Below are 27,652 nucleotides of genomic sequence, written 5' to 3'. Positions count from 1 at the left end.
CTGCAGCCTCCATCTCCTGAGACAGACATGCTCCCACCTCAGCCTCCCGAGCAGCTGAGAACACAGGTGCCTGCCACTGCACCCGGCTAAGTTTGTTTATTGGTAGAGGTTGGGTCTTGCTGCATTGCCCAGGCTAGTTTCAACCTCCTGGGCTCAGCCTCCCCAGTAGCTGGGACTGCAGATGTGCACCAACACACCTGACTTCCACCTTTATAATCAAACATTTTAACTTAAAATATCAGCAGCATACATCACAATTCAGGGTCACAATTAACAACATCTCTGTAGATAAGGTAGGGGCGTCATGAGATACCAGGAGTCGTCCCAAATCTCATGAGAAGCTATTTGAGCGTCATCGCTTCCTCTAAATCCAGCTATTGGCAGATTCATCCCATCGCCTCAGGTGGGAGAAAGGCTCTCACAGGAGGTCAGCCTGGGGCTCCTGCATGTTTGATCATGGCAAACAGACCCATACTTGGGTGCAAAAACATGCCAAGGGGCTGGCCTCACTCCGCCCATGGAGATTTTATTAATTTGTAAAATGTGAATTTCCGAAGTGTGAGTACTGGGGTGAGTCAACCCTTTGCTGCTGTGGCAGCGCTGCCACGTCCCACAGCCTCCAGGAGGTCTCCTGCCTGTGCCCCGGCTCCATGTCCTCTTAACCTTCAGCGGCCCCAGCATGGGCTTCCAGCTCCACCCCAGCCCTCACCCTCACACCTGACCCGTCTTGTCAGCTGGGCGTCCTTGAAAAGCGTGAAGGTTGGGGTCCCACCGAAGGCAGAGGGCTCCATGGCCACGCCCCGGATGGAAGCGTAAGCCTTTTCCACCAGGCCGAAGGCCACCATCAGGTCAAACCCTGGGGGACGTGGAGGGGGAGGGGGCACCAAGGGACCATCAGAGATGGCGGGGGGGGGGGGAGGGAGGGAGGGGCAGGAGCAGGGACTCAAGAGGGACCCAGTGGCTGCAGCACGGTGGGAGGGAGGGGCTGACACAGTGGGGTGGGTGGGAAGTCAGCACAGGGGCTGGGGGCTGGGCAGGGGTCTGCTTCAGGCCCTGGGCTGGGCATCGCCCCCCGCCCCTCCCCAGGGGAATCCAACACACTGGGAGGGGCCCCCCAGGCCTCCCTGGGAAATCACTGGGCCACACGCCTAGCTTCAGACACCCAGAGATGGACAGGGTGGAAGCCCAGCCCCCGACCATGAGTCCCAACTCCCACCTCTCACCCCTGCCCCCCAGCAAGCCCACTGCACAGCATCCCAGCCCACCCAGGGTCCTTCTCCCTCGGAGGAAGCCTCTGCCAGTGAGCTCCCCTTTGCTGGCACACAGCGTGGCCGGCTCGCTCCATCCACCCTGCCTGGGGGCCCGCAATGACCCCATTCCCTGGCGAGACCCACCCGCACAGAGCCGTAGGGGCCAACGCCATCCTTGAAGCCCCAGCTCCTTTCCGGCACTAACTGGTACAAAGTGAAGGGCGAAACCCCATTCACACTGCTGCTTATTGGCGCTGCCAGCAGGTCTGGGCAGGAGGCGGCAGAGGCCGCAGCCCCTTCCGAGGCCTGTTTCAGGTCGGCCGTCCCTGCCTTCCCACCATCCCCGCCTGCCCCCCCCGTCCTGTCTTGTCCCTGCTGCAGGCTCAGAGCAGTCACAGCCCCACGGAGGTTCACTCGCTGAAGCCCTAGGTGAGACTCAGCTCTCACCACCCGCAGGCCTCCCTGCACCCTCGGGGCACCGTCCCCTGCCCTCGAGTCGTCCACCTCTCAGCCCCTCTCTGGGGAGGGCCTCACTCTCAGGCAACTGGAATGAGGACCCCAGGCTCTGGTCAGCCGAGACCCTGGAATGGGCCTGGAAAGGACCCAGGGCCCCCAGCGCTGCCTGGGCTCTGCCAGGTCCTGGCCCTGACCTTGCACAAGTTTTGGCTCCCTCAGTGAGAAGCAGGAATAATCACCGCCCAGCCAGCCACAGGGACGTCTGTGGAGGTGCAAACCCACCCAAACATCCTCCAACTGCACCACCCCCAGGTCCCAGGTCACGACACCCTTGGCCCCCAAGCCCAGGAAGAGCCTGAGAGACTGCAGGGCACGCAGGCAGGGGAGGGCGCGCGGGCAGGGGAGGGCGGGCGGGCAGGGGAGGGCGCGCAGGACCCACCTGGGAGGGAGCTGTCCGGGCGGAGGGCTGGGCAGGCTGCTGGGAGGAGACGGGGTCAGTGTGAGTGGAAGCGGCCCGGCCCCCATGCCTGACGGACCACTGGGGAGCGGCCGCTTCATGGATGATGCCCCAGCCTGAGCTCCATCTGTACAGGTGGGACTGTGCTGTGTCCCATCTGCCACCCGCAAGACCAGTGGTCCCCACGCCTCCCAGAAGAGCAAGGGAACGGGGATGGTCCCTGCCCCTCTGGATCTCACTGAGTGAAGCAGGTGCCCCCACTGTCCCCACAGAAGACAGCCCGGTGGGGCCAGGGTCGTCCCAGCCATCCCACTGGGTGTGGTACCCTTCGAGGATACTGGTCACCCAGGTGTGCCCTGAGCTGGCAGGGCCAGGGAGATGCCTGGCGTGCGGGGAGGCTGGGGGCACGCGTGTCCTGGGGGCAGGGAGATGCCTGGCGTGAGGGCAGGCTGGGGGCACGCGTGTCCTGGGGGCAGGGAGATGCCTGGCGTGCGGGCAGGCTGGGGGCACGCGTGTCCTGGGGGCCTCGGGACATGGGCTTGCCCTATGGCAGGTGCTCAGAACCCTTCATGGGCAGAGAAGGCAGGAAGGCGCGCCCCTGACAGGAGAAGCCGCTCTCCCCTCCCATGGGAAGGCCGCCTCGCCAGGGTAGCCGTCCAGGCAGTGAGGACCGCGACCCCAAGGGCGTGCAAGCCAAGACTGGAAGACCCCACAATGGGGAGGTTCCCCCAGAGGGAAGCCGGTAGGTCGAGCTGGACGCCTCTGACAGCCCCCGCCCTGCACCTGTGGTTCTCCAGGAAACCAGCGAGAGACAAAAAACCAGCAACAGCGGCTCCCACCGTGGAAGATCGCAGGCAACTGTGACCATGTCCTCGTCCCTGGAGAATCCAGGCAGGGCTAGCCTGGGACCAGGCATCTCCAGCCCCCTGGGACCCCTGCCTGCCTGTGACCCCTGGGGTCAACTGGGTCTGGGGTTGGCTGGGTCTGGGGTCGGATGAGTCTGGAGCTGGCAGGGTCTGCGGTCTAGGGCCTGGCTGGGGCTGGGAGCTAGGGCCTGCCAGAGTCTGGGTCTACCTGGGTCTGGGGTCTTGGTGCCCACTCACCTGTCTGGCCCGTGGCAGACAGAGCCTCACTCCTGCCTGCTGCGTAGACAGCTGAGACCAGGACCCTGTACTTGGTGGCTGCCTGCAGGTTGGGGAGTGTCACGTGGCTCCTGGGTCCTGGCACGGAGACCTAGGGGAAGGGAGGGTACCTGGTCCCCACTTCCTGGGCAACTTTGTTTGTCCACATGGCTCAGCTGCCTCCCCGTGTCCCGCCACGGCAGAGCTGCCGCCCTCTGCAGACAGCATGACCATACCCCTTACAGGAGGCCCCATGAGGTGGGGCAGTCTCAGGCTCTACCAAGACTCACGGATTTCTCGGGTCCTGAACCAGACGCGGGCGCGTAGGTGAGCCGGTAGTGGAGCACGCGGCCACGTGGGGGTGTCCAGCTGACCTGCAGGCTGTCAGGGGTCTCCGAGGCCAGGGCCAGGTTGGAGGGGGGGCTCCTATTCACTGTGGCTGGCAGAGAGCACGGGCTGTTTGGGGCTCAGGCCCCTCCAGAAAGGAGGCACCCAGTGGCCAGAGGACCAGCCGCCCAGCCCCTACCCTGCTCTGTGTAATGCCCCCACCACACCAAGCCACACCCCTGCCACAGCCCACACCACACCCCTGGCACACCCACACCGCGCCCCTGCCACAGCCCACACTGCGCCACCGGCCATGCCACACCGCACCCCTGCCACAGCCCACACCACGCCCCTGCCACAGCCCATACCACACCCCGGCACATCCACACTTGTGCCCCTGCCATGGCCCACATAACACCACCTGCCATGGCCCACACTGCGCCACCTGCCACGGCCCACACCGTGCTGCCACGCCACAACACACCCCTGCCACAGCCCACACTGCACCCCGCCACAGCTGACACTGCATCCCTGCCACAGCCCACGCCAGGCCCCTGCCACACCCACATCATGCCACCTGCCAGGGCCCCCACCATACCCCCAACCTGGGCTGCTGCCTGGGCTGCCCTGTGAGACACTACGTGGTTTATGCACCCACCCTGCAAGACACTACATGACGTGGTTTGTGCACTCGGCCACTGGGGGAACACCTATCCCCGTGCAGACTCCAGTGACCAGGCCAGTGGTCAGGGGCTCCGGGAGCCGGCCTGCCAGCGGTTCTGGGAGTCTAGGGTCCTGGGCCTGTGGAGCGGGTGAGTCAGGGGTCCCCTTGGGCCATCCCTGTCCAACACTCAGCAGAGGGAAAGTGGAGGGACACCTACAGGGGGTATAGTGGAGGGACACCTACATGGGGTATAGCGGAGGGACACAGGGTCACTGCGGGCGCCATCCCTGTAGTAGGCCAGGATGGTGATGTCATACTCCGTGTGCCTCCCTAGGCCAGGCAGGACGGCCGTGCCGAGGTTCCCTGGGACAGAGATCTAGGGAGAGGAGAGCCCCAGGGGTCACCAGGTACAGTGGAGTCCTCAGACTGGGGGTCCGGTGCACAGGCCATGGGCAGTGAGGCATCCCTGGGAGACAGGGTGGGTGCACACAGGGCTCTGAGCCCTGGACTTGGGCCTCAGGACTGGGAGCCCAGGGGGGGCCCCTCTGAAGGACAAGTCCATCCCTGCCCACCTCGTGAGCCTTCCCCTCTCCCAGGGGCGTCCACTTGATCTGGTAGACAAGCACCCCAGACGGGGCTGCGGCCACCCATGCCAGCTGGACTGTGTCCCCTGGCAGCTCCGTCACGGACAGCTGGCTTGGGCTGGGAACTTTCTCTGAAGGAAGTGGAGACACAGGCTGGGGGTGCAGCCCCTGAGTCTGGGCGCCTCAGAGGAGGGGCAGCCACACCCAGGAGCACCCTATACCCCCATCCATCACACCCATCGGGTGCCCATCCCCACCTGGCTCAGCACCAGCCCAGGGCAGGCACCCACAACACTTGATGTGAACTGTCTAGTGGGGCAGGACGCAGAACCCTCGCCAGGCCCCCAGTCCCAACCTCTCCCCACTCACTGGTGGTGACCTGGCCGGTCAGTGTAGAGGAGCCACCCCCAGGGTAGAGGCAGGTGACACGGACAGTGTAGGTGGTGGAGGAAGAGAGGGGCCCCAGCATGGCCGAGGTGGCATTCCCAGGAGCCTCTGTCTGCAATAGGTGGGAGGCTGACATGGCAGGCCCAGCCAGCCGGTGCCTGGAGCCCTTGCTGAGGCGGAGACCCAGGTCCAGCACCTGCAGCCAGGACTACCCCATGACCCCCCAAAAATTGGGAAAATGGGCTTGTCCTGAGAGATGGGAGGGCAACAGAACTGCAGGACGGCTGGGGTGGGGCCTCCCCAGCCTGGTCCCCCACAGCCCCTACACCCGCATCTGCCCCCACACCAGGTGCCCCCACACCAGGTGCCCCCAGTGCGCCTCGTGGCAGCTGTGGTTTTATGTGTGTTATTTGATGGTTGGCTCTACCCCAGGCCTGCCTTAGGGCCCTGTGGTCCCTCGAGACACTCGGGCCCCTGGCAGGCTCTGCTCTCACCTGCCCCGAGTGTCCACCCTCACTGGAGACGTAGGTGACCCTGACCAGGCGCACAGGCCTTGGGGCGCCCTCCCAGATCACTCGCGCTGTGTCGTGGCTCACATCTGAGAAGCCCAGGTGTTTCAGGGGGGCCAGGACGGCTGCAGAGCACAGCAGAGCCTCAAGGCCAGCACGAGGCCTCCACAGCAGGGGTGGGGTAGGGCACGGGCTGGGACCAAGGGGGCCTGAGGTCCCCCACGCCATGGAAGACTGAGAAACAAGAAGGGGCACTTGTCCTGCAGGGCAGCCAGGGTTGGGACACTCACGGGTCCTGGCACGGATGCCCCGGGCCTCGCTGCTCTCAGGGCCTCGCAGGCTCTGCACCGAGATCTCATAGTCCCTGCCTGGTTCCAGGCCATCCAGCAGCACCTCGGGCCGCCTCACCTGCACCTGCAGAGACATGACGTCCCAGGTCAGCCCCCACTCGCTCTGCCCCACTCCTCTGCCTCCCGTCACCCCCCGGCCCAGCTCACCTCTCGCTCCTCCTCCTCACCCTTGGAGGAAGCAGGTGAGCATCGCACCAGGTAGTGGGTGGCCCCGGCCGAGGGCTGCCAGGTGAGGTGGACGGTTCTGGGAGTCACTGTGGCCAGGGTCAGCGCCCGGGGCGGAGACAGAGGTGCTGGGGGGCCATGGGGGGCACTTTAGGAAGGGAGCCCACACAGAGATCACACCCACGCATGGGAGGACCCTCACACCAGAGTGGGTGGGCACGGCCACTGCCCGGCAGATGCACAGGATTCAAAGTGGCACTTCCCAGGCTTCACCTTGGGCCAAGGTTTGTGGCTCCAGCTCTGGGGACACAAGGCCACCCCACAGGTTTTGTTTAAGGCCATCTGCCTTGAGGTCATGGGAGGAATGTGGCCTCCAGGGTGAAAGGGGCCTTGGGAAACAGCCAGACACAAAAGGCCACATGGTGTGACTCCACCTGCAGGAAACATCTGAGACAGAAGGTGGCTGGGGTGGGGGGGGGGGGGGGGGGTTTTGGGGGGGGGGGGGTTCCCGGGGGGGGGGGTTGAAAATGATCTAACATGGACTGTAGCCATGGGTGACAGCTCTGAATATACCAAAGCCACTGAAGTTGTACACTTTAAATGGTCAGATTATATGGTGTGTAAATTTCATCTCAGCAAAGCTATTACAGATGAGCTCATGGCAGTCCCTGGGGGTCCAAGAACCCAGCAAGCTAAGCCACGTGCTGGGGGCCAAGCAGTGGGGAACTCCATGAACACTGTGGACAGGGAGTATAATGGGTTGTGATTATGGTTGGGGTGATGATACCAATAGTACAGCTGGTGTTCAGAAGAGAACACCAAAGGTCAGAGGGGCCTAGTGGCTCGGCCTCGGTCACACAGCAAGCTGGGCATGGTGCCAACTGTGGGTGGTTAAGATCCAGGGCTATGCTACCCTGGGGTGCCAGGCTCCGAGGGACGGTCACAAGTGGGGCCTCCCACCCAGAACCTGGCCACTGCCTCTGCCCCACCCACCTGTGGTCACCAGGCCCCGCAGGCCCTCGCCAACCCCGCCCTCGTAGATGGGGAACACGGAGACCAGGTACTCCGTGCGGGAAATCAGGTTGTGCAGCTCTGCGGAGGCGGCAGGCCCCTCCACCACCACCTGGAACAGAGTGGGCAAGGACGGAGCCAGGAAGGGGGTTGCTGGGGGACGGGGAGCTTGTCATCTGGCGTGTGAACTCAGCTGGGGCCCGCCGGGTACCCCACTTCCCACAGGCCTGGGCTCCCGGTACCTACAACAGAGCGGTGCCAGGCACGGTGTGGGCAGGCCCACCACAATCGATCAATTGATCGATCCTTCAAAGGGAGAAGGCGCTCTGAGTCTGAACCTATCCCCAGCACCCTCGGAACGTCCCCTGCTCTGCCCTCCTCGGCCACCAAAACGCACTCACCCCAGGCCACCTCCCAGATGCAGCTCCATGGTGAGTCCCTGGGCTGCCAGCCCCTCACCGCCCCCTTCTCAGCCTGGATCCAGTCATTTGTGGGCCTTTATTCCCGCCCTCCCTTTGGCTCATCACACCCACAACGGCTGCAGACCAGCTCGGGGAGCCCTATATGTCGGCCCCTCACCTCCCTGGGGGTGCCACCTCTGGAGGCTCGCCAAACAATCAGATACTTGAGGGGGAGCCGGGGGGCTGGAGTCCAGGACACGTGGATGCTGGAGGAGGTCACCTGGCTCAGGACCAGGCCGGTGGGGGCGGGCAGGGTGTCCAGGGCTGGAGCCGCTGCTGCTGGAGGGGTGGGGGTGGGGGACAGGTGGTCAGCGCCAAAGCCGCAAGTCCACCCCTGGCGCCACCAGCAGGGCACACAGGCCCGCAGTGTCCACGCCTCCCCCGGTGGCCACCGCAGGAGGGACACAGCCCCCGCGGTCCACGCCTCCCAAGCGGCCAACTGCAGGGAGGGACAAGGGCCCGGTGGTGTCCACGCCTCTGGCGGCCACTGCAGGGCCACAGGCCCAGGTCCACGCCCCCTGGCGCCACTCTCCAGGGAGGGACACACACAGGCCCGTGTCCACGCCTCTGGCGCCACTGCAGGGAGGGACAGGAGCCCGCAGTCCACACTCCCTCTGTGGCCACCAAGGGGACACGAGCCGTGTGTCCACACTCCCCCTGGTGGCCACTCGCAGGAGGGACATGGCCCTGCAGGTCCACGCCCCCCTGGTGGCCACTCACAGAGGGACACGGGCCCGTGTGTCCACGCTCCCCCTGGTGGCCACTCACAGGAGGGACACGGCCCGCGTGTCCACGCCCCTGGTGGCCACAATCACTCCACAGGAGGGACAGGGAGCTCCAGTGTCCATGCTCCCCGGGTGGCCACTCAAGGGAACACGAGCCGTGTGTCCACGCTCCCCCTGGTGGCCACTCGCAGGAGAGACACGAGCCCATGTGTCCACGCTCCCCCTGGCGGCCACTCGCAGGAGGGACAAGAGAGCCGCTCCCCAGCCCCTCTCTGGACAGATGTAAGCGGGGGCTGCAGACCCCCTCAGAGCCACAGGAACCGGCCTCAGGTACCACCCGGGAGCCACAGCGTCCCCCCCTCCCCTGCCCAAAGCAGCCAGGTGGGTGACCCTGCCCCGCACCTGGGCCCCACCGCGGGCCCCCATCCTGCAGCCTCTGGCAGATGAGGCGGCTGAGCAGGCCAGCCAGTGCGCCAAGCTGCGGGAAGTCCAGCACGTTGTGGACGGTGATGTCCCGCGGTGGGGACGCCAGGAGCCTCAGCTCAGCCTCATCGGCATTCTTCACACCTGCTCGAGAGGAGGGAGGTGAGGTTGGCCTGCACTGGGGTCACCCGAGAGGGCCACCTGCAGTGGAGGTCTCCATGGAGAGTGGGTCAGGAGCAAAGAGGCCTATAGGCTGTACTCGGCCCACCTGCCACCCACGTGCCGGGCCAGGAGCTTCTGAGGGGTTGGGGGCATCAAGGAAGGGTCTCTGCTCCCAGGACTCCTGCCTCAAAATCTGGGGTTTCCTCCCCACAGGACAGAGTTGATTCACCTGTGAATCCCAGGCCCTGGAGGGTGCCAGGAAGCTCCTCGCCAGGGGACAGCAGGCGGGAGTCGCCAGGCACAGGGATGGTGGCCAGAGGGGGCAGCTGGAGCTGCTCAGTGAATATTGCACCAGGGAGGTTCACGCCACAGGGGTGGGGTTGGGGGGGATTCTACGGAAGGCACCAAACAGCAGGCGACTGAAAAGGAGCAGTCGCCTCTGAGTGCCAGGTAGTGCCCAGCTCTGCGTGCAGCTCCATGTCATGAATGTGGAAGCTGGGGCTCAGGGACCAGGTGCCCGATGTAAGCTCCCAGCTGCAACCCAAAGCCCACCTGACAGTGAGGCTCCAGCCCAGGGCCGGGGGGCTGCACAGTGCTCACCCACAGTGAAGATGTTCACGCCCAGGTCCTTGAGGACACGAGCAGCAGTGTGCACATCGTCCTGGGACTTGCCGTCCGTCACCAGAATCACCACCTTGGCCGCCTCTGGACGGAGGCCGGCCGCCGGCTGCAGGTTCTGCCCCAGCACATGGGTCAGGGCGAGGCCTTGGGAGCAGCAAGAATAAAGTGACAGGCAGCTGCCAGCATCCCCTCCTGGTGCTCGGCTGGCAGCAACCAGACAGCAGAGATGCTCCTCTATTTCCCTTGCAGGGTGCCAGGAGGCCAGGTGGCAGCCTGAGGGAGCAGGGAGGGTCTGCCTGTGGAGGGGCCCCAAGTGGCACCCCAAGTTCCCCAGCCAGGCCCTACCTGCAAGGTGAGCACCCCGACTGGGCTGGGTGTGGCTCCAGCCAGAGCTGCCACGGAACAGAGGAGCCACATGCTGGACATGGGCCCTCGTTTTCATCCAAGGTAAACAAGGGGGTGACTCTGCCCTTTATAAAGGTGTGAACAGGGCTCAGGTCCATACCACTGAGAGCTCAATTTACACACACGCTCCCAGGGTCTGGGAGGGCGGCAGAAGGAGGTCCGCCCTCAGGATGGAGGGAGGGGCAGCCTGGGCCGTACCTGTGAACGTGTTCCCCCCCTTGTAGCGGAGGCGGTGCACAGCTGCCAGCACCTGCTCCTTGGTGCCGAAGGAGTTCAGGTTCCACTCAGTCTGGGCATCGCCGCTGTACTGAGTCAGGCCTGGGGAGCAGGGGCGTGGCCACGGGCTGAGTTTCCAATGCTGAGGGGCCCAGGGAGCTGGCGCAAGGCACACCTGAGAGCTGCATGTGCCCCTGCGGTGTCCCTGGCCACAGCAGCCAGTCCCCAGAGAGAGTACGCTTGCAGAGCCAGGGCCTCCACACAGAGCGTCCCCAGAACACCCCAGTGGAGAAGGTGTCCCACCCCACAAGGTGGGAGCCCTGGCTGGTGCGGGGACCCCCACAGGTCACAGCCTCCGCCGGCAGTCAGAGCTGTGGGGACCACGCCCAGGTGGGGCAAGAGGCAGGCTGGGCCAGCACCCACCTACTTGGACCTTATCCGGCCCAATTTCAAAGGGTGCAATGACGCTGGCCAGGAAGTCCTTGACCTGCTGAAAGTGACTGTGGCCAATGCTCCAGGACCCGTCCACCAGGAAGACCATGTCAGCAGGCACAGGGGGTAGGCAGCGGAACTGGGGGCTGGCTGGGGTGGTGGGAGCGGGTGAGGTGTTAGGTGAAGCCCATCCCTGGTCCAAGACCCCCAAACTGCTCCCGGCCTGGCCCCAGCCCCCAGATCACCTTCCCTGGGGCTCCAGCCACAAGAGTGAGGCAGGCTGGGCCAGGTATCAGGGAAAGGACTCCAAGACCCTCAGGCCTCACCAGACTAGACAGCCCCACGCCGGCACGGCTGCACAGTCCAGCCACCACTAACGTGAGGCAGCCTGGTGCTCGGGCACCTCTGTCCCCCATGACTGCACGTGGCTATCTGCACGGGAGCCAGCCTTCGCTGCCCACCCAGACACCAGGCCCAGAAGCCCACTGGGTGCAAACCGGATGAGGAGGGGAGGGTGGGCATCGCAGATGGCTCCAGCAGAGCCACCGTGAGCACTGCCCTGGCGGTGCTGTGGAGACAAAACCCCTATCCCCAGCCTAGCGCTCCCCAGAGTCTTGCAGGGACAGTGCCTGGTGGGGCAGGGACAGTGCCTGGTGGGGCAGGGACAGTGCCTGGTGGGGCGGGCCACAGAGCCAGCACCAGATCCTTGGGGAGATGCCTGAACGAGGCCAGCAGCCATCACGGTGGAGCCCCCCGTGGGGCGACCGAAGAGGCCCAGCTGCTCTGAGGGGAGGACAGCACCAGACCCGAGGACCTCTGGAGGGATGTGTCCAAGTCTGAGGAGGTGGACACTTCCTTCAGTTCCAAGTCTGACAGGGGAGGTAGAATCCTGCCTCTGAGGACCCCAATCTGATGGAGGAGACAAAGCCCGGCCCCACCTGCAGAGGCCTTGTGGGCAGACACAGGGCACCTCCCCTGTCTGTGCCTACCCCTTACCCGGCTTCTCGTCTGTCCTGGTGTGATTCTGCCTCTCCACATCTGCGGCTGTCTGGGCAGGGCCCTCCCTCCGGGGCCCCCGGACCAGCTCTGCTCCTGATCCCACTCTTGGTGGAGCATGACCCAACCCTCTCACCACCCCTAGACCCAGGCTGGAGGTTCCCAAAGGGGTCAGAGGTAGTGGGACCACCTGCTCCCAGCGGCCTGGCTTGAGTGAACCTGGGAACGTGACAGCCTTAAGTTAAAGCTAGAGAGTGTGTGGTCAGACACGAGGAAGAACTTCCTGGCCTCACGGTGGGAAACCAAAGGTCACTCCCTCCCCAGAGACTTACTCTCCCTCCACTCTGACCCACCAGGAATGGGCGGATCCCGGCTTGGCACAAAGGCAACTCGGGGCTCGGAAGCCTGCTCAGGGTCTGGGCTCCCCATGAGGGAGGGGGTGGGCTCCGGGGCTCCATTGCTGAGAGGTCTCTGGTTGTCCCTGTCCAAGGAGCTACTCTTCAGATCCTCAACTGCAGGGAGACACCGAGGGCCATCGGGTGGGAGCGGAGGGCCTGGCCGGCTGGCGCAGCTGCACACACACTCCCTCAATCAGGTGGGAGCGGAGGGCCTGGCCGGCTGGTGCAGCTGCACACACACTCCCTCAAGGGCGCGTCTGCAGGTGCTGAGGGCCCAGGACCCTGGCTGGCATGCGAAGACGTCAGGGGCAAGGCAGCCTCGCTGGTGAGTCAGGACTCGAACCTGGCCCTAGCCCAGCCCAGAGCTGCTTCACACACACCCACCCCTGGGGCTGGAACGCAGCCTGGAGGAGGGTGGGACCCCGGCCTGGAGGAGGGTGGGACTCAGGGGGAGGACAGCGGAACCCTGGCCCAGAGGATGGTGGGACCCAGCCTGGAGGAGGGGGTACCCAGCTGGCAGTACCCAGGACAGTGGGACCTGAGCTGGAGGACGGTGGGACCTGGGCTGGAGGACGGTGGGACCCTGGCCCAGAGGACGGTGGGACCCGGCCTGGAGGAGGGGGTACCCAGCTGGCAGTACCCCGTGGACTTACTCACAAACTCCCTCCGAGCCAGCAGGAAGCGCCCAGAGCCAGTGAGCTCGAAGATCTGCAAGGTGTAGCCCTTGGAGGGGCTCAGGCCCCCCACTGTGGCCTTAGGGGTCTTGGTGGTCAGTATCACCTCCTGTTCCGAGTCCCCTGGGTGGGGGTGGGGAGAGCTTTAGAGGCCAAGGTGGGCACACGTGTGTGCATCTGTCATGGTGGGAAGTGAAACCCTCTTGGCTCCTCCTCCCCACCCCAGCTCCTCCCCTTGAGGCCAGGGAGAGAGAAAGGGAGAGGGTCTGATGCAAGGGACATGGGCTCCTGGGTAACAGTGTGAGAGGGAATGGGTCTTGGGGCAGTAAAAAAAAGATGTCACTTACTAAACCCCCTAGAGGAATCCGTCACATGGTGAGGTGAGAACCCATCAATCCTCAGAGACACTGTCCAGTATGAAGATGGGGCTGCCCAGGGCGGGGATGACGACCCGAGGGGCCGGGTCCAAGAAGGAAGAGTCTGGGGCCAGGGCCCTGCCCACTCCCACAGTCTCCCACCCTATGGGCCGTGCAGACTGACCAGCCGCAGTATTTTCTGCTGTGTGACCCCATGATTCCAAAGTTAGGGCTGGATTTCAAGTGTGAAAAGCAAACAAATGATTCCAAAGGGGACACTGTCATATTCTCAGAGGAAAGAGCAAGAAGAAATGGCCTTGAAATAGCACTCAGGAGGTGGCAGTCAGACCTAAAGAGGCACTTTGGGCACTGGGTGATTCTCTGGGTCTCAAATGCTAAGACGAGGGAGCAAAGGAGGGAGGAACCCGCACCTGCACACCTGAGGGGAGAAGAGGAGGGAGGAACCCACACCTGCACACCTGGGGGGAGAAGAGGAGGGGGGAACCCGCACCTGCACACCTGGGGGAGAGGAGGAAGGAGGAGCCTGCACCTGCACACCTGGAAAGAAAATTGACACCATCCTCCCTGCACAGTGAGCAGCTCCCCACAGCCCTACCCAGCGCTGCGCCAGGGAGTGACCAGCCAGGGAGGACCCTCTGCTCTCGGCTGAGCAAATAGGAGGCAGGGGTGTTGTCATTACCATCAATAGCTAATTGTTACTGAGTTTTCACTGTGTGCCTGGCAGTATCCTAAGCATTTCACAGGTATCAAGCCTCATAATCTTCACAGCCCCATTACACCCATCTTATAGATAGGAAAACTGAGGCACAAAGGATCAATCACACAGTTACTCCACAGGAGAAGTGGCATAGCAGACCAGGTCTGTCATATTCCCAAGCTTCCTGCACAAACATGTGATTAACAAGCAATGACAACCATGAAAAAGTTTTATGTCATTTAATATAAATATAGAATTTTAAAAGTGGGGCATGCCCATAATCCCATCTACTTGGGAGGCTGAGGTGGGAGGATCACTTGAGCCCAGGAGTTTGAATCCAGCCTGGGCAGTATAGTGAGACCCCATCTCAAAAATCGATAAATAAGGTGCTTGAAAACGGGATAAATGTTATTGTGATGTTCTAAGGTCCTAGCATTGCCTGGGGACAGCCGAGACAACCATCATGTATATCATATGCTGATAAATCAAGACTGCATGCTGTGGTCACTAGCGTGGTTACTTGAAGGGTAAACAAACATAGAATCACCAAGTTGATGGTATCAGGGAAGAATCACCCCATACCTACTGAACAATCTTAACTTCACAAGACACACCAGACATTATGTACTGCCAGCTGTGGTGACGTAGGAATTACACGGCACCACTGATAAAGAATTCTTAACAAACACAATCAAACTTGCCTCTACCAAACTTCCAGGATCTAACTGCCAGTCTGTGGAGACAGGGTGGAGAGAGGAAGGAGCGAGCTAAATGGCTCCCCAAAGATGCCACTGGCAAGAGAAGAAAGTGGGAAGTTCGACAGAACAATCTTGTTTCTTCTTTTACAAATAAATGTCAAGGAAAACGGAGAGGAGAAAACTGTTTTAGATTAAAAATTGCTTAAGACACAGGAACTAAACATATTGTGCAGACTCTGTTCACATCCCATTTCAGACAAATCAATTGTAAAAGACACGTGTCAAGGCCAGGCGTGGTGGCTCACGCCTGGAATCCCAGCACTTTGGGAGGCCGAGGCGGGTGGATCACCTGAGGTCAGGAGTTCGAGACCAGCTTGGCCAACATGGATAAACTCTGTCTCTACTAAAAATACAAAAATTAGCTGGGCATGGTGTCATGAGCCTGTAATCCCAACTACTTGGGAGGCTGAGGCAGGAGAATCGCTTGAACCTGGAAGCAGGAGGCTGCAGTGAGCCAAGATCATGCCACTGCACTCCAGCCTGGGTGACAGAGCGAGACTCCATCTCAATAAATAAATAAATAAATAAATAAATAAATGACATGCATCAAGTTAGAAAACTCAACACAACTAAATATTCAATGATAGTACCGAAACATTTTAAATTTGGGAGCTGTTCATGGTATTGGGGTTATGTTTGAGTCTTTTCTTTTAGAGAAACATACTGAAATATTTATAGACAGGATTATATGATGTCTGAGATTTGCTTTAACATAATATAGAATGTAGAGGGGGGTTGAGGAGAGGGACATAAAACAATATTGGCCACACACTGGTAATTGCTGAAAGCTACATCATGAAAACATGAGGCTTCATTATACTATGGTCTCTTCTTTTGCATGTGTTTAAATTTTTCCATTAAAAAATCAGTTCAAACAAAGACAAGAAAGCAGAGAATAAAAATTTATAACAAGTATAATAAAAAGGGAAGACTATAGATATAAACTCAAACAGATCATTAATTTCATTAAATATAAATGGAAAAAATCTTTCAATAAAAAGACAAAGACTGTCACACTGGATGAAAACCATACCCAATTATATGCTGCTTAGAAGACACATCTAAAATGAAAGGCTGGAGAACAGTTAACAGTAAGAGAAGGAGAAAAGAGATTTAATGCAAACACTACCTGGTGAAGCAATAGGACCATCACAACAAGTAAGATACAAGGAAAACAAAACAGCACTAGAGAGATAATGAAGAGCACTTCAAAATGAAAAAGGGTCAACCTACCAGGAAGATACAATCATTCTAAGTTTGTATGCACCCAATAACCGAGCCTCATGCACAAAGCAAAGAACAGTAAGACAACCACAAGAAAGATGTATCTACAATCACAATGCAGATTTGAAATACTTTTTTCAGTAGCAGGATAAGTAGACCCCAAACATAGTAACTATATAAAAAATCTGAAAAATAAGGTAAATAACTTAACTGGAACATTAGAAAACTCTACCCAACAACTGCAAATTGCATATATTTTCTTTTTTTTTTTTTTTTTTGAGACGGAGTCTCGCTCTGTCACCCAGGCTGGAGTGCAGTGGCCGGATCTCAGCTCACTGCAAGCTCCGCCTCCCGGGTTCACGCCATTCTCCTGCCTCAGCCTCCCGAGTAGCTGGGACTACAGGCGCCTGTCACCTCGCCTGGCTAAGTTTTTGTATTTTTAGTAGAGACGGGGTTTCACTGTGTTAGCCAGGATGGGACATATATTTTCAAAGTCACATGGAACACTGACCAAAATGGATCATATGCGGGACCATAAAGCGAGGTTTTTTTTTTTTTTTTTTTTTTAGACGGAGTCTCACTCTGTCGCCCAGACTGGAGTGCAGTGGCACCATCTTGGCTCACTGCAACCTCCACCTCCCGGGTTCAAGCGATTGTCCTTCCTCAGTCTTCTAAGCAGCTGGGATGAAAGGTGTGTGCCACCACACCCAGCTAAGTAGAGACGGGGTTTTGCCATGTTGGCCAGGCTGGTCTCAAACTCCTGTCATTAAGTGATCTGCCGACCTTGGCCTCCCAAAGAGCTGGGATTATACACATGAGCCACCGCGCCCGGCCAGCAAGGTACTTTCCAAATGACTGAAAGCATATTGTACATGTCTGGCAACAATGCAATTAAGGAAGAAATCCAAAACAAAAAGTAAGAAAATCCCCCCTTGTTTTAAAACTAAGAAACACACTTCTAAGTAGCCTATGGGTCAAATAAAAATATCATGACAAAAATTAGATATTTTTACCTCAATGACAATGAAAATTCTACATATCAAAATGCAGCTATAGCTAATACTTAGAAGAAAATTCAATAGTTTTAACTTCATATCTTATAAAAGAAGGGCAGAAAATCAATGAATTTAAGCATCCATCTTAAGTTTGAACAGAAAAGTAAACACAAAGAGAGTAAAAGAAATAGAAACAAATAAAATAAAAAACAAACGAAATCAACGACAGACCAACCAAGACAAAATGTGTTTTATTAAAAGACTAATAAAGTAGATAAACTTCTAGATTGCCTTTTGAAAGCAGAGAGAAGATTCAATCAATAACAGAAATGAAAAGGGTGCTATAACTACAGAATCTATGGGATAATATGAAAAATGTTATGCCAATTCATGGTGAAACCCCGTCTCTACTAAAAATACAAAAAAAAAACTAGCCAGGCGTGGTGGCGGGCGCCTGTAGTCCCAGCTACTCGGAGGCTGAGGCAGGAGAATGGCGTGAACCCGGGAGGCGGAGCTTGCAGTGAGCCGAGATCGCGCCACTGCACTCCAGCCTGGGTGACACAGCGCGAGACTCTGTCTCAAAAAAAAAAAAAAAAAAAAGAAAAATGTTATGCCAATTAATCAGGAAATTTATATAAAATACAAATTCCTATTTAAAAAACTAACTTACCAAAACTGACCAAAAAAGTTAGGAAATCTGAGTAGTCCTGTCTATTGAGGAGAATGAATCAATTATGTAAAATGTTCACATACACACACACACAACACAAGCCCAGAAGTCAGCACCAGCGAATTCTAGTAAACATTTAAGGAAAAAAATACCACCATTACACAAACTCTTCCAGAAAACTGAATAAGAGGAATCCTTCCCCACCTCATCTTATGAGGTATAAAGCTGATACCAAAAGGACTTTATAAGAAAGGGTAGTTTTTGGCCAATATTCCCTCATGAATATAAGTATAAAAATCTTAGATGGGCTGGGTGCAGTGGCTCACGCCTGTAATCTCAGCACTTTGGGAGGCCGAGGTGGGCAGATCACGAGGTCAGGAGTTCGAGACCAGCCTGGCCAACATGGTGAAACCCGTCTCTACTAAAAATACAAAAATTAGCCGGGCGTAGTGGTGGGCACCTGTAATCCCAGCCCCTTGGGAGGCTGAGACAGGAGAATCGCTTGAACCCGGGAGGCGGAGCTTGCAGTGAGCTGAGATCATACCACTGCACTCCAACCTGGGCAACAGAGTGAGATTCCATCTCAGAAAAAAAAAAAAAATCTTAGATGAAATATTTGCAAATTGACTTAATAATATATAAAAGGGGATAGGCCAGGTACAGTGGCTCACCCCTATAATCCCAGCACTTTAGGAGACCAAGGTGAGAAGATGGTTTGAGGCTAGGAGATGGAGGTTGCAGTGAGCTATGACTGTGCCACTGCACTGTGCAACCCAGCCTGGGGAACAGAGTGAGACCCTGTCTCTTGAGATATATATATATATATAACGTTTAATATTGAAAAAATCAACCACTGTAATTTACTACATGAATCAAATAAAGGAGAAAATGACCACCTCACTGAAGAAAGAATTTGGAAAAAATAATGCATTCTCTTGGTAAAAACTCAGCCTAAGTAGGAACAGAACAGGACTTAATCTGATAAGGTACATCTATCTGGAAAAGGCAGAACGACAGAAAACAGCTCAGTGGTTATGGGGTACTGGGCTAAGGGCTGACCTTGGGGTAAGAGAACTGTTCTCTACATCAATTGTGACAGTGGTTACAGGATTGAATTCATGTGATAAATAAAACTCACAGAGCTATTCTCAAAAGGGTGAATATTTCTGCATGTAAATTACAGCTCAATAAAGAAACACAGGATACCACTGCCCACCCACCAGAGTAGCTCAAGTCCTACGCTGCCAAGCATTGGTTGCCAAGGGCGTCATGTAACGGAAGCGATCATACGCTGCTGATGGGAGTATACACTGGCACGACCCCTTTGGAAAATAGTTCAACGTTTTCTACTGACGCTGAAAACATGCACACGCTGTGGTGCTTCCTCTCCTGGGTTTACACCCAGAACAACATGCGCATGGACCACGATCCCTCACACGGCGTCTACACAACAGCCAACCTGGACACAAGCCACACGTCCATCAACAGCAGAACAAACCACACAGGGGAATACTATACAGCAAAGAAAACGGATGGCTGTTACACACCACAGGGTGAACCTCACAAAATGCCCACCAAAGACACGGACATGAGGGAGTCACCACAGTGTGATTCCACTTAGAGAATGTTCTGAAACAGGCAAACTAGTCTGTGCTGTCGGAGGCGGCCGTCCGGGCAGCAGGGGAGGGTGGACGTTGGGAAGGACACCCGGGACGGTCTTTTTTCACCCCAGGAGGGGTTTGTGTTGGCCACCCCACTGTGCTGACTCATACAGTTAGCATTTACGCCTGTGTGCTTTTCCACTTGAGTTTTGAAAAGCTTTAAAATTAGCACCCATCATCAGGTTAGCGCTGTTCCGTGCTCTAGGAACAGGGTTCCCTGAAAAGGTGTCCTCAAGGCCCTGCTCCTGTAAACAAGGATTAACACGTGGGGAGCAGGTGCTTCTGGGGTTCGCTGTACAGAATCCAGGTTGTTCTGAATGCCCCTGAGTTGCTGAGACTCATTCTGAGGAGGGAGTCATTTATTTAAAAAATACAGACCGCGCGTGGTGGTTCATGCCTGTAATCCCAGCACTGTGGGAGGCTGAGGCAGGCAGATCACCTGAGCCCAGTTCAAGACTAGCCTGGGTAACATGGTGAAATCCCTTCTCTACAAAAAATACAAAAATCAGCCAGGAGTGGCGGTGTGCATCTGTACTCCCAGCTGCTCGGGAGGCTGAGGTGGGAGGATCGAAGCTCGGGAGATTGAGGCTCCAGGGAGCTGTGATCGCACCACTGCGCTCCAGTCTGGGTAACAGAGCAAAACCCTGTCTTTAAAAAAATTAAAAATTAAAATTAAAAATTAAAAAAATGAAAAGTATGTACTGAATGCGTTCTGCAGGGGCTGCGTGCCAGGGACAGACGAGCCGCATTCCCTGTTCTGTGTTGTACACGACAGGGCTTGGAAAGGAATGTGGGGACAGCAGACACTGAGGCCAGAAAGCTGCTCACACGAAGGGGCTGGTGGGAGGGACACCGTGGGCCTGAGTGGTGGCTGCGGCCGCCACACTGACTGACCTCAGCATGTGCTAATGGGGAAGGGGGCCTGGGAGGGTGCAGGTCCTCACCTGCCATGGGCTGCACCTGCACCAGGTAGCCGAGGCCGCTCCCCTCCGACTCTCTCCACTTCATCTGCAGCCGGTCCTCAGGCAGCACAGTCAGCCTCAGGTGGCCACTTGCTACAGAAACAGGACATAGTGGTCAGGACTGACCCGGCCTCCCCAGTCACCTAACCAGCTGTGGGGGTTACAGGCATCCTGCCCTCAGTGTTTGGGAGGGACACAGTCCTATCCCGGGGGACCCCAAAGAGACACAGCCCATCCAGGGTGTCTGAGTGGGACTCAGCCCCACTTGGGGAGACGAGGCCTCGCCCGGGCACTGAGGAGAACCCGGCCCTCCCCGGGGTCCGCAGTGACAGGGCCACCCCGGTAGCTTTGGTGAGAGGGAGTCCAGTCCCACCAGGGAGGTCCCGGCCTGGCTCTCCGGGGTTCCTCCTACCAGGAAGAGGCTCAGGCCCACGTCTGGGAGGGCAGCAACTGCCCCACTGGTGACCGGAGGCCCGGAGCCAACACAGCAGCTGGCAACACGCCCACGGCCCTGAGCTGAGTCCCCTGAGCTGGAACCCCTGGGCTGAGTCCCCTGAGCTGGGACCCCTGAGCTGGGACCCCTGAACTGGGACTCCTGAACTGAGTCCCCTGAGTCCCCTGAGGTGAGTCCCCTGGGTTGAGTCCCCTGGGCTGGGGCCCCTGAGCTGAGTCCTCTGGGCTGAGTCCCCTGGGCTGGGGCCCCTGGGCTGAGTCCCAGGCTGAGTCCCCTGAGCTGAGTCCCCTGGGCTAGGTCCTCTGGGCTGAGTCCCTGGGCTGGGGCCCCTAAGCTGAGTCCCCTGAGCTGGGTCCCGGGACAAGTGACCATGCAAGCTGCAGACCCCTCGCTGCCAAGGTCACTGCCAGGTGCACGTGCCCCCTCAGTGGGGAGTGTGGGTGCAGAATCCCACACTGGAAGTGCGTGCGCGTTGGCACGTGTGTGTGTCCGCACCCCCAAGACAGGGCTGCCTCCCACGGTGGGGGATGGGTGCCAGGCCATCTCAGAGGAGGAGGGGGCGGCAGGGGCCTGGCCAACCTCCTGGAGCTCTGGAGAGGGTTGGGGCCCCTGGAAGCTTCCGGGGCTCTGCAGTAGGGGCAGCTATTTTTGGAAAATGGGGACAGAGATGGGCTTCTTTGGGCTGCCCCCCGGAAAGCTGGGGCTCAGGGAGAAGGGCAGGGGCTGGGGGGCACTTGGGGCAGACACAATGACCCATTCAGAGCGGGCAGCAGCTGGGCCGGGTCTCCGGATGGGGCTGAAAGGCAGGAATGTGTGGGGGATGAGAAGGGGGCTCTGAAGGCCAGCTGTGAGCAGGGCCCCTCCTGCAGCCCCTGCTTGTGAAGAGCCTTCTGTTGCTCCACTCTGCCTGAGAATGTCAGGGAGCCCTTCCCCAGCTCCCTGCTGGGGGACAGTACCGTTGGGGCCTGAGCAGGGTGCTGGGCAGACAGCGGCTGATGGGACCAGGACCACGCTCCCCTCCCTGGACTGTGGCCGCACTGCGGCCATCCTGGGAAGGGCTGCCCCAGCGTGTGGGCTCCCACCCGTCCTGGGCTGGACGCAGTGCCCCCAGCCCACCTGGCTGTCCTCGGGGACTCAATGGTCTCTGAAAGGCTGTTGTGAGGGGCGGCCCCATCGTGCTGAATCCTGAACTAGACAGAACTAGATTTGCCTAAACTCAAGTTGTTTCTGTAGAACCACTTACTGATTTGTCTCAAACTGATAGTGGAAGCTTCTCTCAAACTGAAATCTCGGCCTCCACTGGCCTCAGGGCAGAGTTACCCTGCCTGAGCTGAGGGGACCAAGGCACCTGCTCATGCCACAGCCTGCTGCCTGCGTGCAGGGCAAACTGGGCACCTCAGCACGCGAGACAAGCCATGAAATCCGGAAGCATGTTAGACCTGGGCTCCCGTATCTCACCCGCCCCTCTGCAACGGCAGCGACCCGTGGAGGCTCCCTCGCCCGGCCTGTCAGGCCCTGGTGGTGGTCCTTTAAATGCACATTAGAAGGGGGAGCTGCCGCCTCCTGCTTTTCACCCCAGCGGAATAAAACCATCACTCAGTGGGAGCCCAAAACCTCCCAGGAGCTTGCAGGTGCCGGGAGGGGCCGCGTTGGCCCAGCCCAGGAACAAGTTTATAGCGTGGCCGAGGCCCAAAGCCTTCTCCACAGACAGAGATTCACCTTCCTGGAATCAATCTAAACCCACATTTCTCAACGGGAGGAAGAAGCTGCTCAGACAGGTGAGCCCACAGCACCTCTGACATTTCCTTTTGCTGCCATGGGCGGTGCCCTCCGTTACCCAAACGCCCCAACCGGCAGCAGCCAGACTGGAGGGGCCTTCTGAGGACGTGGTGCTTGTGGTGCAGTCGCCCAGGGATGTGCACGGAGGAGGTGGTGCTCCGTGGAAATGCGGGTGCCTCACTGGAAGAAGCCAGAGGGCTATGTGCCCAAAAAACCAGTGGGAGGCGCCGGTGGGAAGCAGGCAGGAGGGAAGGCGGCCCCATCTTCACCCCAGCCTCCTGCTTCCTGGAGACTGCTCCAAAAGGTGTTCGTGGAGTAACTCTCCGCCAAGCATTGATGTAACAAAGAACGAAACCACACAGGTGCGTTCCCAAGGCGAGGCTGAGGGTTTGGCGGGAGCACACGCTCCCTCCCGTCCGTCCCATCCTCTTCCCTTTGTTGTGGGAGCTGCTCGGAATTCAGCAGGCATTCAACTTATAAGGAAGGCCGGGCGCAGGGGCGGAGGGCTCGTCCGCCCTGGTGGGCACTGGTGGGGCAGGTGTGGCCTGGGGGCAAGCAGGGGTCCACTGCCTGTGTCCTTACCTTGTCCTTGCTCTCTTCCCAGGGTAGTGCTCAGCCACAGCCAGAGGCAGAGGCCGAGGCCGAGGTGTGCAGGGGCTCGGGAGGTCATGGTGCTCGGGCTGTGGAGGGGAAGAGGCCATGCCATTCAGCCGTCCCCGGGTCTGTCCCCTCCCTGACCACAACACCAGAGCTTCTCCACATCCTCGAAGGCCAGGCAGGCTGTCCCCACACCAGGCTCCACTCCTCACGTGTGGGGACCAGAGGCCTTCAACCTGCTGTCTAGGGGATACCTCCCAGCTGCCTGAAACTCAAGGATCCAAGGCTGGAGCTGGGTCTGCCTCCCACTCCCTCCTTCCTCTTGGCATTTACACCACTGGGGGCTGCTCTGACAGGAGGACCCCCAGCCCCTAGTTGTCCCCAAGCCCAGTGCAGGGGTGGCTGGGACGGGCACGGGGCCTCCTGCTCCTGGGGCTCCTCAGGGCTGTGGAGGGCTGAGGCCATGCGCGAGCTTTCCAGGCAATGTCTGATTGTTGAACAGTGGAGTCCCTGTGGCCCCAGCCTGGCCCTGGAGGCGGAAGGGTCATCAGAGACCTGTGGAGGAGAGTGACAGCTGCCCAAGCGGGAGTGGGCAGCGGGTGGGTCTGGGGGACGCCAGCCGGGGATGCAGGGTGTGTGTGCCATGGGCAAGCCGCTCTGAGGCCGAGACAGGGAGGCAGCCAGGGCCACTGGAGAGCTGAGTGGGCTACAAGGAGCACCAGGGAAAACCAGGCTGGGCCCGCTCAAAGGGGCTGGGAATGGAGGTTGGATTTAGGGTGCTCTGAGGAGCAGCTGAGGGGGTAATTTCAGAGGCTAGGGACCCGTCTGCTGCCCTTCCTGACCCGACCTCTGCACTCCCTCTGCACCTGCACTCCTGTTCCTCTGCGTTTCTCCCCTGCTCCTCTGCAAGACTTCCTCTTGTGCCCCTCGAGCCCTCTGACTCCTCTCTTCCTTGCTTTCCCTTTCTAGACTTCCCTTGTTTCCTCTAGGACTCTTCGTTCTAGACTTCTCTTTCCTTTGACTTGTTTCCCTAGGATTTTTTGATTCTGATTTGATTTGACTTTGATCGAGGCTTGATTTTTTTGATTTCTGATTTTGACTTTTGTTTTTGATTTCGAAATCCGGAATTTGATTTCCTGCCTCCCCGCACCTCGGCCCCTCTCGGCACTCCTCCTCACCGCACTCCCGCCTCCCCCGCCATCTCTCCCTCTCCCCTGCACTCCTGCCTTTCCTCGACTGTCACTCCCAGCCCCTCACCTGCACCAGTGCTGGCCTTTAGGAGGCAGAGTACTCCCGGTCGGGCCCCTTACCCCCCTGTGCTGAGCTGAGGGCACGAGCTGAGGGCATGACTTGAGTGAAGGCCCTGGGTCTAGGAGCACCAACCTCCCACACAGTAGGGTTCCAGGGTCCTGAGTGACCCAGGCCCTCCCACTCCCTGCAGCCGAGCAGGCACCCCCTCACTGCACAGCCACCTCCCTCCTAGTGTGTGTGACCCCCAGTATCCCACTCAGGGACCCGGGTTCTCTGCAAGGCAAAGGCCTCACCCGGCAGGAAAGCTGCTGGCTTAAATCAGGACTTTAGCCCCTCTGCAAGGGAAAGACCTCACTAGGTGGGAAAGCTGCCCGCCCCAGCCAAGGGCAGTCAGGTAAGACCCAGGCGTTGGTGTAGGAGGCACCTGTGGGCTGGGCTCCTGATCTGATCACAGAGGCACCAGTGGGCAGCCCAAGAGCTCCCCAGTCCCTGGACCCTCCCACCCCAGAAACCTGGCTTGACTCAGTGGGACCCCTGCCAGGGCCACAGGCGTCCAGCCTGAAGTACAAGCCGCTCTCTGCTCGACGTCCACTCTTCTTGTTCCCCTACGGCCCTTGATGTTGTCTGAGACCCGCAGAAGGGAGCCCTTGGGGAGAGCTCAGGCAGCCCCAGGCTCCCACCGCCCCAGCCCCTCCTGGCCACACCCCATGCCTGGCACCCCGGTCCTGTGGCTCACATGGGCACTTGGTCTCTATCTCGACTTTTCTGAAAGTCAAAGTCATCCTCAGATCACAGGCTGAGTGGAAATCCTGGTAGCCCCTTATCCACCCAGCCTCAGGACCACAGGGAACTCACTCACCTTCTCCTCCTCCCAGGACCCCAGTCCTCTCTCCTGGGGTGCGCTGGTCCACTCTGGTCCTGCTGTGGCCACAGGAAGTCTGGAGCTTATGAAAGGCCTCTCCTCCATGGAAGTCACTGCCCCAGCCCACCCCCCGACCCACCCCTCGGCCTGCCTCTCTCTCCTCCCCGCACTTTGCCCTCCACCCTTTCTGTCTGTTGCTCTGGGCATCTCTCCAAGAATGGGGACCACAGAGATCCCAGCATGAAGGACCCCACTGCACAGCAGGGCAGGGTCCCACCAGTGAGGAGGCAGGGGCTGCACAGCCCAACACCTTTACTCCTCACTCCCCACTCCCAGAGGCTCCATCCTGCAAGGAGGGGCTCACAGGGAAAGCCACTCAGATGCCAAGGCCACCACGTGTGGGTGCTGGATACTAGGGGCTCTGGCCACCCACTGTGGGGAGCAGGCTGCGGCAGCACCTGGACCCCCCCACCCATGTGGTAACCCTTCCCCTCCCCCAGTATGCCCTCCCAGCCCATCCTGAAGGCTCCCACCACCCAACCCACTTTGCAGACTGCTGCCAGTAACCAGAGCTTCAGCAGGTACCCAGGCCTGGAAAACAAGCCTCTGATCCCACAGGACCCCGGGCTGCTCCCAACTGGGACCTGGCCCCACCCCTGCCCCATCCCTGCTGCAGCTCCGCCCACCACAGGCCCCACCCAGGCAGCACAGAGTCCCGCAGCGCCTGCAGCTGTAAAGGGCCGTCCTCTCTGGCCGCTGCAGACCTCCCTCCCCAGCACCACACCACAGCAGCCGGCGGGCAGCCCGTGCTCTGCTGGGCCATGGGTGTGTCAACATTCCCTGGAGCTGCTGCTGGGGCCCCTGAGTCCCCTTCTCTGAGCCCAGTACCCATTCCCTGGGGCTGGGGCATCACTGCCAGCCACTCACGGCTGTCCCTGCCCCAGGACTGCCTGGGAGGTTACAGATGCACCCCGGAGGCCCCTGCCCAATGACTGGGTGATGACACAAGTGTGGGCGTCCTGGCCCCACTGCACAGCCTCGTGAGAAACTCTGTCCACAGCTCAAGGTGGATCCGGCCCAGGCATCTGCCTCCCCAGTAGACCCCTTAGTGCACCAAAATGCCTGTCCCCGCCTCTGCCTTTAAGGACCCCAGCCTAATACCACGCGTTGCACGGGTGCTTCAGGGCCACTGGAGGCAGCTGTCAGCCTTGTGAGCCCAGTCCCCAAGCCCATGCCTCCTCTGCACTCAGGAGTGTGAGAGGGCCAGTCCCCTCGAGGCCTCCCGACCCTGCGTTGCCTGAGGCCTGAGGGAGGATGAGCCTGCCTCTCCCGGCCGGCCTGCTGCTCTAGTAGCTGAAGAGAAACCGCTTGGCCTGGCCAGGGCTCAGCCTCCAGAGGCAAGAGGAGCTGGAGGTGCGCGGTGGGTGGGAGGCCAGCGCTGGCACAGCAGCCACAGAGGAAGAGGCGACACCTGCTGGAGGGAAAGGCCTGGGTTGGATGCTGCAGAGGAGAGGGCCGACCTCTCCTGCATCTCCCTGGATCCCTCGGCCACACAGATTCGGATTCAGGATACACCTCTTCATGAGCACCTCCTTTTCCTTGAGATGGAGTCTCACTGTTGTTGCCTGGGCTGGAGTACAATGCCGCAATCTCGGCCCACTGCAACCTCTGCCTCCCGGGTTCCAGCAATTCCCCTGCCTCAGCCTCTCGAGCAGCTGAGATTACAGACACCCACCACCACACCCAGCTAATTTTTGTTTTTAGTAGAGATGGGGTTTCACCACGTTGGCCAGGCTGGTCTCGAACTCCTGACCTCAGGTGATCCACCCGCCTCGGCCTCCCACAGTGCTGGGATAAAAGGCGTGAGCCGCTGCGCCCGGCCCATAGCCACCTCTTGCACAGCCCATCCATCAACCAGCTGTCCCTGCAGCAGCCTGGTAGATGGTTCAGGTCGTCGCAGTGATGGGCTCCCAGGGAGCCAGAGGTGCCTGTAGTCCTGGCCGCGGCCAGCGGAAGGCACCCAGCCTGGCAGACAGGCACCAGGCACGGGGGCAGGAGTGCAGCCCCGGCTCACAGGCTCCTGGGAACACGTGTGTGCACCCTCATCCCACACATGCAAGCCAGCGTCAGAGTCATCACAGACCAGGCAGTCAGGCACTCAGCACTCTTGGCTCACGAAACGTGAGCTCCACAAGGGCAGACCCATCTGCCTTTTCACCCCGCCCCGCCCCGTAGCACCCCTCAGACCTCTTGGCAGTGATCCAGCTCAGGCAGGGCAGGAGAGCTGCCTAGGTCATGACTGACAAAGGGACAGGACAGAACCTGAGTCAGCCACTGTCCTCTCCAGGGTACTGTGGCCTCACTGAGGCCCAACCCCACAGGAACCCCCTGCATGCTTGTGGCTAGTCACATATCACCTGGTTCCACGTGGGGATCCCAGGCCCAGAGGTCCCAGAATTGAGGACATGGCCCCAGTGGCCTCCTGTGCAGCCTCCAGCCCCGCAGAAGCCTCGGTGCTCTGGGGGCTGACCCCCAATCCCCGCCCGACTGCGTGGGCTGGGTCAAAACAGA

General features: G+C 59.1%; 1 protein-coding gene across 1 annotated transcript in view; it reads right to left on the bottom strand.

The window, feature by feature from the left end:
* COL20A1 (collagen type XX alpha 1 chain) overlaps positions 1-23,758 on the bottom strand; it is a 36,013-nt gene extending 12,255 nt beyond the window's left edge. The window contains 19 exon segments of the mRNA XM_031656034.1: positions 718-856; positions 2,146-2,184; positions 3,267-3,396; positions 3,575-3,723; positions 4,519-4,651; positions 4,848-4,990; positions 5,229-5,358; positions 5,741-6,169; positions 6,253-6,398; positions 7,264-7,393; positions 7,861-8,018; positions 8,870-9,034; positions 9,653-9,817; positions 10,277-10,396; positions 10,718-10,872; positions 12,072-12,234; positions 12,774-12,917; positions 20,121-20,231; positions 22,954-23,758. Of these exon segments, the coding sequence (XP_031511894.1) occupies positions 718-856; positions 2,146-2,184; positions 3,267-3,396; positions 3,575-3,723; positions 4,519-4,651; positions 4,848-4,990; positions 5,229-5,358; positions 5,741-6,169; positions 6,253-6,398; positions 7,264-7,393; positions 7,861-8,018; positions 8,870-9,034; positions 9,653-9,817; positions 10,277-10,396; positions 10,718-10,872; positions 12,072-12,234; positions 12,774-12,917; positions 20,121-20,231; positions 22,954-23,077 (2,873 nt within the window). The 5' untranslated portion in view covers positions 23,078-23,758.
* Between the last annotated feature and the right edge of the window lie 3,894 nt (positions 23,759-27,652).

This window comes from Papio anubis, chromosome 16 (assembly GCF_008728515.1).
Source record: "Papio anubis isolate 15944 chromosome 16, Panubis1.0, whole genome shotgun sequence".
In the NCBI taxonomy this organism is placed as follows: domain Eukaryota; kingdom Metazoa; phylum Chordata; class Mammalia; order Primates; family Cercopithecidae; genus Papio; species Papio anubis.
This window is presented reverse-complemented; position numbering and strand designations above follow the sequence as displayed.